The sequence below is a fragment of the Nanorana parkeri genome, unplaced genomic scaffold (assembly GCF_000935625.1).
Source record: "Nanorana parkeri isolate BGI_ZX_2015 unplaced genomic scaffold, ASM93562v1 scaffold887, whole genome shotgun sequence".
NCBI classification, from domain to species: Eukaryota; Metazoa; Chordata; class Amphibia; order Anura; family Dicroglossidae; genus Nanorana; species Nanorana parkeri.
The window spans coordinates 91,951-104,649 of NW_017307155.1; the positions used below are offsets into that span (position 1 = coordinate 91,951).

A 12,699-nucleotide genomic window follows, 5' to 3' on the forward strand; every position below is an offset into this window, starting at 1 on the left:
CTTAAAGTGACATTAAACCCTCAGATTTTTTAACATAAAACAATACTGTAATGTGTGTCTTACTGTAATCCATGGTGGTTTCCCTTCTCTTTGCTGCTCTTCCTTTTAAATCTGTATCTGTTCTCATGCTGGGCAGACCTTCTGTTTTGCAGCAGACTGCCTTGTCTCAGGAATGGATATATGGTGTCTGTGTATTGGTTTGTAACCTGAGCCAGCACTACAGGAAGAGGCCCTGAGCTGCAAAGGGAAGTTCTCCTCCAGCATGAGAAGACATGAGGATTTAAAAGGAAGAGCAGAAAAGAGAAGGGAAACTACCATGGATTACAGTAAGGCACACATTACAGTATTGGTTTATGTTAAAAAATCTGAGGGTTTAATGTCACTTTAAGTTTTCTGTTTAATGTCTTATTTCTTATTTGTATCACAATAAAAAATATTTAGCATCTTTAAAGTGGTAGGCATGTTGTGTAAATCAAATGATACAAACCCCCCAAAAATCAATGTTAATTCCAGGTCGTAATACAACAAAATAGGAAATATGCCAAGAGAGGGTTAATACATTTGTGTGTGTGTGTGTGTGTGTATATATATATATATATCGCTTTATATTTGCCAACATGTACTTTGTTGGTTCTTAAAAGGGTCAAGTCCAACCAAATCTGTTGAGTTGGGTTTGGCCATCTTCCAGCTTACTAATCCTCTAGAACTACGGATGGCAACCCTTCAATGCTCCAATGGCTGTGCCATAGTTCAATTTGTTTCCTGCAGAGTAGAAACGCCATCTGGATAATGCTGCATTCTATATACACTGGTATGAATAGTCTATGAGGGGCATGTTTCCAAAGTCTGAATAATCTAAGGCTCTGATCCATTCTAGATACAGTAGGTAAACCCTTTAAAGATAACAATCTGAAATGGCAATATAATAATTCTCATCTCATCCCACATACCTGCCATTCTGGGCTTGTAGTCACTGGAGTACCATCATCCAGATAATGGGTCTCTGTATAGTTGTTAGTTAGCAGGTCTCTAGGAAAATTGAAAAGTAGGCTTTATAATACTCAGCATAATGCAAAAATATTTTTCTGCTGTTCAGTACTACAATGGGTAACTTTTGGAAGAAGTTCACTGCAGAAAAAGGCACTTTACATGTGAACCCATTTGGCACATTTTCATTCTCTTTGATAAATGAGTGTGTAATGGTAAGCGATGTGTATGGAGGTACTCACTCAGTCTTTTGCAGCTGAAGTTCTAGTGGCCGTCCATTAAATTCTAACCCATAATGCACCAGGTCTGGATATTTGCTCTGTAAAGACACAAGTGGCATTAACACTAAAAGTATAACGTCTTCCGGGAACCGCTTTTACAAGAATTTGGCAAAAACATAATGAGGACTTTAAAGAAAACTCTGATTCATGTTATCCTAACTTTACCTGTTTTAACACACATTGGGGGGAATTTATCAAAACTGGAGTAGACAAAATTTGGAGCAGCTGTGCGGCAACCAATCAGCTTCTCTCTTTCATTTTCAAATCTTAACTAACCAAACTGATTAGAGAAGGTGATTGGTTGCTATGCACAGCTGCTCCAGATTTTGCCTACTTCAGTTTTGATAAATCCCCCCCTTCTTTGTTTTAAAAAAATATAAATTATATCATCTTCTGTATTGTTGTTTTTTAATGTTGGAGCAAAAGGTGTCCTAGTTATGTCTCACATTTGGGGCTAGGTACAAATCAATGTTTGTAGTTGGGGCTTGAGCTCCGATATAGAGGAAGAGTCCAATGACATCACATGCACTATATAGCTAAAAGTTTGTGGACACCTTAGCATCACACCTTGTTAGATATCATGTTCCATATCATGGGCAATACTATGGAAGTGGCCCCTTTTTTGTATCTACAACAGCCTCCACTCTTTTGGTATGGCTTCCCACAAGGCTTGCCCATTTAGCCAAAAGAACATTGGTGAGGTCATCTTCTGATATTGCATGAGAAGACCTGGGTCATAATCAGTGTTCCAATTTATGTCCCAAACTTAATTGTTTGGAGAGATGTTCACATACATCTAGTAGGTGCTTACCATGTAATAAAGGTTGAAAGCTGCCGTTACTAGCCAATCCACCTGCCTACATACTTTTCTTACAGTATATTGTCTCATTTTCAGGTGTTCAAACCCTTAACTATTTTGGTGGCTCTGATTAGAGATCTGGGATAAGTGACACCAAATGTAATTTTGGCTGTATATTGTATTGTATGATGATGATCATGAATACTGAACAGAATATCAAAATGCCATTTACCCTGCTCACATAATCTGGCATTATTGACTTTTGTTCTGAGTGGATTCTGCTGGGCTATAGACTGGCTGGCCAAAAACAAAAGTTATACACTAATATTTAGTTGGCCCACCTTTAGCTTTGATTACAGCATGCTTTTGCTGTGGCATCCTTTTGATAAGCTTATGCAATGTAACAACATTTATTTCAGTCCAGAGTTGCATTCATTTTTCACTTGATATGGGCTTGATATCACATAAAAAAATGGCCGGCGGCTAGATTCCGTGGTCGGCAGCAGAGTGTAAACAATGGGTGAGAAAAAGCCAGGCAGCTATTAGCAAATTGCAATAGCCAATAGCAGGCTGGCTGTAGTCCATGCCCACTGAGCAGAGGAATGGACCTTAGAGCAAACTTCTCTCTCAGTGCCGTTCCTCTCCTTAGTGGGCAATATCCAGCCTGTTATTGGCTATTGCAATTTGAAATAGCCAATAGCAATCTGCCTATTGCTACTGGCTGCTTACATTCACCTGTTGGTTGCGGAAGCTAGCCGGAAGGCAAGTGGGGTTGTGGAAGAGCGGGGCCCCGCAGGGGGAGGTATGGTTGCTTGAGAGCTACTATTAACTCTCAAGCAACCATAAACTACAGATATCCGGCACCTACTGATTCCCGTGGGTGCCGGATAACTGTGAGTTTACTGTATTCAGGTAGGCAGCTTACCTAATTTTTTTGGGCACATAACGTTGCTGAACCAACTGAAGCAACCCCTATAGTTCTTACATATTTATTCGCTAAATTCAGGTGTTGACTTTTTGATGGCCAGGCAGTGTATCACATAATGGTTCGTTATAATAGTCAATATTTTGGTGAAATCTCCCTGCTAGGATTCCAGCAAAGCCAAGCCATTGTAGTCATTTCCGAAGCAAATTTGCTGTCTTCTCCATTCCCTATAACTAATCTACAACAATTCTAAGGAATCAGGAGAATAAACATGCATTGCAATACAAAATATTAAAGTTTAAACACAAATGCTAATCAAAAAGTAAAATAAAAACTACTGCCATTCGTCATAATATACCGTATACCTAAACGATACAATTAAAAAAACAGATCTCAGTAAAACAAATAAACCCAGACATAGCCAGAAATATATTTAAATTAAAATGATTAATAATAAACAAAAATATACAGGTTTTATAATGTCCGAGTAAATAGAAATTCTTTTTTGTTTTTTATTCCCCTAGGAGTTAAAATATCTGAAATATCCACTTTGTTTCCTTGAAAATCTCCCTTCTGAGCAGATATACAGGGCTGGATTTCCCACAAGGACAACCAAGGCCCAGGCTTGGGGCAGCAGGGAGTAAAGGGGCAGCAGGGAGTAGAGGGGCAGCAGGGGTGTGGAATTCCTATCTGCCGATGCCGGGACATGCAGTTCCGGGCGCCGGGCAGGTGGATGTTTTCTACATTTAGCCCTGCTTTGGGCAAGCAGAGCTAAATGTACAGGTACGGCGGGGAAGCCACCACTGGTTTTGTACAAGTGATCACCCAGGTCACTTGTATGCAGCCTGCAGGTCTGCCATTCTCCGTGGGGGGGGGGGGTTGTCGGGTAGGGGGGCGCATTGGGGAACCTGACCTCAGGGCAGCAGATCTATCAAAACACTAGCATTTCCATAATCCAGTAACGTATACCAATTCCTTCAGAAATCGTCCCTTCAAATTATTGGCTGTCCAAATTGTATTGTTAATACTCTTAACTGGAATATGTCCATTTCTATCCATAGCCTTCCATGTCTATAGGAGGCAAAGCAAAGGGATCATGTTATTGGTGATTCCACCAGTAGCACATCCCCACCGGAGTTGGGCTTTGGGGGAATAAAAGTGATGCTGGAACAGCATGGAGACCAGTGGCATGCCCCTTCTGAGACTAGACTCTGTATCTGCCCCTGATGGAGACAGCTTTACATTTTAAGATTTAGCAACCCAAAATAAATATATTATAAAAAAATGTATTTTTATCCGACCATTATTAACAATTTCTCAGTTATTTATTTTATATCTTGCAATCATTTTTTTATAAATTTCCGTTGACATTAGTGATTCCCATGTGAACACTAAAGGCAGATCAGTTACTGTACCTGTGTGTCTCTCTTGTGCTGAGTATGAAGCTTCCGAGGATAAACCACCTCATATCTTTGTTCCCCGGGAAATGAATGAAATCCTAAAAATAATAAAGTAACGCCATGAATTTTTACTTAGGAAGTAAAATATTAATTCATTATTCATATACAACAGCTCTACTTTAGAAAATGAAATAGTTCTTTCACTAATAAAGATCTCTGGTGCTTCAGGACTTGGCAGTGAAGCAACATATTCTGAAAAGGAAACCAGTCTGGATTACTAGGCTTATTTAGAGGTCCATTTATAAAGTGTTGTTACAGCCTTACCATGGCCATACCACTGCCCAAAACACAAAAGATCACCAGCACATTCAAAAAGCACATTTGTGTCCTTTACATATAAACCCTCTGATGTTTCAAAGCAAACAAACCTCCATTTATTTGGAGTAACAGGAGGAGGAGAGCCCAGTCACATGGCCTGTCATAGTCATATCATTGGGCACTCCTCCTCCGGTCATAGAGTGTTCTATGCAGCGTTGTGTACCAAACACTCCATGGGACACTGCAGGTCCCACAAATGCCCAGCATTGTGTGGTTTTGAATAAAAATATTTCTGCACTGTGCAAGGCTTCTACTTTTATTGAGGTTTAGTTACCTCCCATTACTTGCTAAAATCTGTGTAGACCTGGAGACTTGGCATTCTCTAAACCTCTTGTAGTTTGGGAAAATTAATACCCTGAAAATGGACATTCTCCCTAAATTGTTATACTGTATATCCTCCAAACCATCCTTACCTTTCCTCCTAGGACCTTCTCATTATATCAAAGTTAGTTGCAATGGGGAATCTCTCATATAAGCTACACTGTAATTCTAAGGCCTCTGGGGCTATTGGGCTACCAAAATTTGAGGTATACCATAAAGCGGACCTTCTTTCCAGGATCTCGGATTAGTTCCCTAGACCTATAGTTAAAAGGTCAACCTTAGTGGAACAAGCTTTATCTCATTTGCATCTTAGGCCTCTTCCCAGGATCTCCCCTCTTTACGACCTCTATCCCTCATTGGCCCCGCCTCCTACTTTGGCTTCCCTCCAAGCATGAGCTCTGGAGAGAGACCGTAGCAGTTTATCTTCCTTGCAGAGCCCTCTTACACCTCTTTTTTGGCAATCTAAACCTCCAAATAGGTATATCTTCCATCCCCTTTCTCTACTCTTTCTTTCTTCTGCCTTTCTCTCCTCCCTTAGCTACTATTTGACAGACCTTAGATTGTGAAAGTTTGTAAATGACAGTCCCTACAAATTTCCTCTGTAGAGACTGTCCCTCTCTGTACTTCTTAGTACCATTATGAATATACTCATTTATCATAAAGATAGCTTGTGCTATCTAATTCTCCCATAGGCGAGCTGGTGTGGAACACAGTTATGAAAGATCGTGAAAGCCAAAAAAACAGAAGTGCTGTGACTGATGCACTAAAATGAGTAATCGTTTAAAAATAAGCACATAGGAAATGCGCATACCACAAACAGATTTATTAGATAACTTATGTTTTTACATGCGATCCTGTATGTATCATAAATATAGAAGACAGTAACAGTTTATAATGATGTATGAAGGGGGCACAACAAGGTAGAATATGCTAAAAGTGCATAGATATCTGAACTTCAGGTAAACAGTTAAATGTGCAGTTAAAATACATGCATGTGAACTGTTTTACCTGCCACAGGATTTGTATTTCTGTCCATCCAATCCTACTCAGTGGCGTCACAAGGGGGGTGCAGGCCGCACCCGGGTGACAACATTGGAGGTGTGACACCAAAATGACTGACAGTTATAATGGCGTCACCTCCTCTAAAAAAGTCTGGCACTCGGTCATGGACCGAGAGCTCAACAGTGTCAGGAGAGAGGAGGGGACCCGGCGGCATACCTCATCCCGCCGAGTGAATGTCCCCTCCTCGCTCTGCCGGCGTCCATCACCAAGATGGCGCCAATAGGCGTCATTGAGATATCCGCGCATGCATGATGACGTCATGGCGGGGTGTCACCCAGTCCCCGCTCCTGGGTGACACACTCGGCTTTGGGACGCCCCTGATCCTACTGTAGCCTTGTTTTGGCGCGGGGACGAGGTGTTTCAGAGGATATGGCCCACCCCACTGAGCTACAGCTGTAACCTGTAGGTATCCAGAAGATCTGGAGCCTCCGCTAAGTGAGAGTTTGGGACTTTCATAACACTTTACTCTTTTGTGGCAGTGTCTCCATGCTGCAGGGCTTTGTATTATTCAAGTGGGACCCCCAGAGATTGACCTTGTCCCCAGGTTTACTACTCACGGTAGATGACTTTCTTATAGTAATCACAGGTAACAGTACTCAATGCCTTTTTAAAAGCAGCAGACCAGGAAAGGTAAGGGTTGAAATACCAAAAAGGTAGGGCGAAGTTTCTTGACTGACAGTCTCTGCATGGACATCGAGCTTCACCTACTCTCATAGTAGGAAGAAGTAGTTCCATTACAACAGAGGTTCTTGTGTCTTCTCTGTACCAATTCATTAGGTCAGCATGGGTGAGGAACCTTTCAAGAATTCAGGAAGGTTCACAAGCACATGGTAGGCCCTGAGGGCCTAAGCCCTCAGAACTGGGCAGCAGCCCAGCTCCTTGTAGCTGGATTCCAACTAGGGAGAGAGAGAGAGCCCTGTGAACATGCTCAGGAGTTTTGTTTCAGCCAAATCCAACCCACTGATGACACGATCAGCAGTGCTTAGCTAACTAAAAAAGGTCAAGGCCAAACATGATGTACCTCTGACAAAGCACTCTGATTCAGGAGAAGTTTAGGTAACCATACCTACATTAAGATTTACAGAGCTTTGCCAGACAAGGGGGGCCCGAGAGGCAAGGGTAAGGGGCAATCCACGAGAGACCATAGGTCATTTTGGTCATGTGAGGTGACACATCTACAAGGTACAGTATCTCCGCAACAGCAGGTTAGTACTTTACCAGCATATCCTCCTCAGTGGGTGTTGCCATTTGATCTCATCAGTGTACAGGCTACCATGGATATCCTTTCCCGGACTTAAAGGAGAACTATGACATGAGTGATTTCCACTCATCTCATAGTTCTAAGCCGACCTGTGACAATGAGACTGTCACAGGTCGGCTCAGTAGATCGGGAGGTGAGGGAACACATACCGGGTTCCCTCACCTCTCGATCCTGTCACGGCTCTCTGCCGTGACAGGGGGAGGGGCTGGATTCCCCTCTCCCCGCTCCGATCTGCCAGCGCTGACTGGCAGAACGGACGGGGGAGGGGGCGGGTACAGCTGGCTCAGCCTCTAGATAGGCAGAGCCAGCTGTCACTCACGCAGCTGGGCGGATCCCATCATCTAAGTCGGGATCCGCTCCAGGTGCGGCGTCTCAGTATACCGCGAGCTGTAGCTCGCGGTATACTGAGCTTAGGGTAACGGTAGGACGCTAGTTTGTGTCCTCCCGTTACCCCAAGGAGAACTATGGGGAAAAACACTGACCCCATAGTTCTCCTTTAACACTACTCCACCAGTGTGAAGACACATTGATAGACTGCTTGTTAGCTGCTAGTTCGCCAAACACACAAACTATAAGGGCGTTCGGGTGCTCTGTTCGACCGCTGAACGCCCCACAAGGCAATGCGCCTTGTGAAGCCCTAATTGGCTAAAGGCTTGCATCTAGCCACAGGTCAGGTGCAAGACTTTGCCCAATCAGGGGTCAGTACTCTGTCAGATGACATACAACTGTACACAGTTGGGCGGAGCTATCAGTCACCGCTATCTCCGCCCAATTGTTTATGTTTTGCCGACATCTGTCAAAATGCCATTCTGCGGTGGGAGTACGTCACGAGCGGACGTGACGGCGGTGTTATGGAAATTCGCTTGGTTCAACGCACAAATCCATGCCGCACTAAACTGCGCCAAAGTATGTCAAACACAAAGAATTTCCCCCGTGCTTAAAAGCACAGTTGTATTACGCTCTTTTGTACAAGGACTGGCAGTACCTCTCGCAGAGTCATGTAGAGTTAGGACACAGGAGGCAGGTGTTGCTTGCTCGCTCGTTCCATGCTAAGAGCCCCCAGCACAAGTATGTGTTTATTGTTTTATGCAGGAAGTGATGTCAGAAAGGAAGTGATGTCTCACACAGCAAACCAGGAGGTGATTTCAAACAGGAAGTGATGTCAAAGTGGGGCAGACAGGAAGTGGGGCAGACAGGAAACCACCATCACTTCAACATAGCCAGCTAACAAAACACATGTATACAATAATCTAATAACCGTCTTTGTTGTGTGTTTTTTTTTCAATTAAAGGATTTTTTTAACCCTTTAGAGAATGGGTAGGTGTACAAGTACCCCTTACTCATTTACTCATCTGGGTGCCCCTTTATTAAAGGGGTACCCTGAAGTGAATAAGCCTCCTGCCCACACCCCCACAACCAGCACACCAGGGCTTGTGGGGAAGAGGCCCTTGTCCCCATCGGCACGGGGACAAGATGAATTTCCAGAGGACACCCTCCCAGTGCCGAGGGCATGTGGCCTGGTATGGGAGGGAGGGAGGGTGGGCGCTCGCTCGTCCCCCCACTTTCCGGCCCTGCAAGGCCTATGCTCGGATTAAGGGTCAGGTATGGAATTTAAAGGACCCCACCCCCCCCCCATTTTATGGGGTGTAGTTCCTCCTTACAATTCCTACCTCACCTTTAGGGCCTGGTATGACGTTAAGGGTGAACCCCACACACTTTTTATTGTTTTTTTTACAGGGGGTACCTCCTAAATATTCCTACCAGACCTTATGGGTCTGGTATGACTTTGAGCGGGAACCCCACACACTTTTTGTTTTGTTTTTTTAAATGGGGTCCCTCCTAACATTCCTACCAGACCTAAAGGGTCTGGTATTGTTTGGGAGGGGGAACTGCACACTTGCTCCCCTGCATATGCTTCACTGAGGCTTTTTACAAATAATTAAGATTTTTTTTTTAATCTCCTTTCATAATAGTAATTAAGTCCTGATTCACACCTGAGGGTTTTGTAACTTGAAGCTCAAGGTTCCATAATGCTCACCAACCAAAGTCCCATGCTTTTAAAATTGTGCCTGTGATACTTCTGAAGCAGAATGGGGTGTTTTTGACCTCATAGACTTCAATGGAAGTCCCTGAAAGCACCTGAAGTTGAGCGTTTTTCAAGGCTGAAAGACCATCGCCTCCTCTAGTACCTAATTTTCCATTGGCAAAAAAAAAATGCTTGAGCCTGAAAAATTACAAAAATATACAGAAATCCAAACCCCCCTAAGTGCTCACACGTTTAATTCTAAATCAAAGGTGCCTTTAGAAAATGCTTTAGATCAGATAGGCCCATATAGATTAGAGAATCACATTTTTATTTAGGGCCCACTATGGTTTAACTGGCATACGTTAAGAAGTTGAAGCGTACATTCCATAGCAAAACACACTTGTCAGTAGATTCCACATATGTACGATGGAGCTTGTGTGCATGCATTGGCAGACATCAAGTAGCCAATTCCGGAACCATAGGATTGATGCTCTGGTATACACACATATGCTGATTTTTTTTTCTGCTAGCGGACGTGCACGGGCAAAATCCCGCCAGGAAGGTAAACAGCCATTACCGGCTGTTTCATACAAGCATTCGGCCGGCACTAAAGAACACCGGCACAGCGGCCGCTACTAGAGAGAAGGAGGAGAGATCAGCATTTCCTCCACCGCTCATCTCTCAACTTCTCTCTCTAAAAGCGGCAGCGATGTGTATTATATGTGTATTACATCACTTCCGCTTATAGCTGTAATTTCTCTGGCTGAGAGCCAGAGAAGAAGCTGGTGAAGCAGATCTCTGCATCATCAGCTTCTTTGGGGTGCATAGGGGACATTAGGGGTCCTGGGGACCCCTGATGTCTCCATAAAGAGGACCTGTCATTTTTTTCTATCACATTGGGAGATTTTAGTTTACTATGAGATAGCAATCAAGTTAATGTAAAAAAAAAAAAGAAGTTTTTTAAAAAAGTTTTTTGAGTCTCATATTAAAAAAAATAAAATGGATATTTTTTTTGATAAAAAAAATCTAAAAAAACCCAAAAATTTTTAAGTCCCTCGCCCCCACGTGCACGCACTTATAAACGTAAAAAGGCAACTGTGTGCAAAACCAACAATTACACCACACGTGTCGCATATCGCTGCAAAAGTTGCAGTGTGAGCAATAATTCTATATCAAAACAATAACTGATAACACTAAACAGCTGAATTGGAGAATTTCTCCAAATCAGATTTTTTGGCCTCGATTGTTCACTTCTCCTGCCTTCTCCAAACTCTTCTCCCTGTAGTGAATAGACCCCTTAATGTGAACAGCTTAATTTAAAAAGAGCTTTATGTGTATAAAAGTATCTAAACCTCAATCAAATGCCTTGAAACTTTGCACAACCCATATTCTCAGTTACCCACAAGGCAAATGAGTGACATTAAGCTTGTTTTTTGTGTAACCTAATGTGGCTTAATGTACAAAAAAACAACGTAAATGTTAACCAGTTGGCATTACAAGACGCTATCAATGCCAACATATTCTGAAGATTTTGTGTAATTTGATAAAACTTATCAAAAGTTATTCACATTAAAAGGGTGAAGAGTTTGGAGAGGCCGGAGAAGTTAACAATCCAGGACAACATCGCTGATTTGGAAATGTTCTCCAATTCAATTCACTTTCCAGTTCAGCTATGTTGTCCTAGATAGTTCCCTTCTCCTGCCTTCTGCAAACCCTTCACCCTTTAGTGAATAACTCTGTCAAATTCGGAAATTGTCATGAATCTGAACGTCTGAATTTAATAAAATCCGTACGAATATCCATTCGGAACAAAACTCAATTTACATGCCTAGTGTAGCCCGCCCAGCTACTGAAACAACTGCAAACTGCAAACTACTGAAACAAACTGCACCAGAAACAATTGACTCATTGCTGGTTTGTGAGAGAGCACAGAAAAAATGGATCATGTGTGCGTCATTTATCATTTTACAGCGTCCTTGTATAACTCTATATATACATTACAGCGCCGTGGATTTGGTGCTTTTATGACTCTTGAATACTAAAATTAGTACGCTGTACTTTTTTTTTCTGTGCTGTCTATGCACCGGAAATATGTGTGATGCTACAAGAAGATGAATAAATGTCGTAGTAAAGGTTTATAGAAATATATTTCTATAATATAATATAAAATAATATTATATAATTAATATAATATGATATGATATGAGATAAGATCTGTAAAAGGCGAAGTGTGAACAGTGGAATAATACAATAGTGAGACCAGAAGGCATCAGGGGTATCGTAAGGAAATTAGGAATTGATTCGTACAACAAAAATAGCCAGCTGTGTATAATAATACAAACAAATGGAAAGACTCACCCAAAACCAGGCTGTCCCGCAGGGCGAGCAGCAATAGCAGAGGTCCCAGCATTGTCACCGTGTGCCTGTGGTGTGTCCCTGATGTGCAAGTGACAAAAGGAAGTGCCTTTTGCTGTTAAAGCTAAAATTACAGGATTGCCCAAGCAATCCTACTCTACACAGAACTGTGCTGCACAATGTCAACATCAGCACGTCAGTTTATTTTTTTAAATTTACCTTATTAGGGTTACTGTCATTGCATAAAGAGAAGTACATACATTGTGTCGTAATAGTTCCTTTTGCAAGTTCGTTCTGGAATGACAACATTATACATAGGAATATACAAAGTGCCGATATATATTTGGAGCTTGCTAAATTTGTTAAATCCATAGTTGCTAGAGACTTAAAGTGACACTAAACTCAACAGATAATTCTTAAAAATGCTTTCAAGAACCATAACTATTCAAAAAAATGTATCTTTCATTGTGAACTTGAAATGACTGCGGCAAATTCTGCCTGTTTTGTAGTGTTGGAAAACCTTCAATAAAAATTACATGCAAAAAAAAATGTCTCTTAAGGTGCCCATACACTGCTCGATTCTCGTACGAGAATCGGGCGAAATCCCGCGATCGTACGAGAATCGGGCAGTGTGAACTAAGACGAGCGACCGTTTCTACTGTACGGTCGCACGTCTTTTGTCGAGCCAAAATGCTCGAAAACCCGCCGAGAATCGTACGATTCTCGGTGGGTTTCTAGCCTGCTCGCCTGATAGCTGCGGAACGGGCCGGTGTGTGCACGCGCATACTGCCCATTCTGCATTGCCGTCATCGGAAGCCCGCCCCTCAGCGGGGCAGGCTTTCGATGATCGCAAGTATGATCTGCCCGTCCAAGGTGGGCAGATCGTACGGGCTTTCAAGAAGCA

The 12,699-nt window shown here is 42.5% G+C and overlaps 1 protein-coding gene across 1 annotated transcript in view; it reads right to left on the reverse strand.

Moving 5' to 3' along the window:
- The window catches only part of LOC108794695 (zinc metalloproteinase-disintegrin-like batroxstatin-2), a 39,940-nt gene extending 28,078 nt beyond the window's left edge, over positions 1-11,862 (reverse strand). Inside the window, exons 1-4 of the mRNA XM_018565783.1 lie at positions 11,799-11,862; positions 4,408-4,490; positions 1,230-1,306; positions 951-1,029 (exon numbers count right to left, since the gene is read on the reverse strand). Of these exons, the coding sequence (XP_018421285.1) occupies positions 951-1,029; positions 1,230-1,306; positions 4,408-4,490; positions 11,799-11,850 (291 nt within the window). The 5' untranslated portion in view covers positions 11,851-11,862. The remainder of the gene's footprint in view (positions 1-950; positions 1,030-1,229; positions 1,307-4,407; positions 4,491-11,798) is intronic.
- Positions 11,863-12,699: the final 837 nt, after the last annotated feature.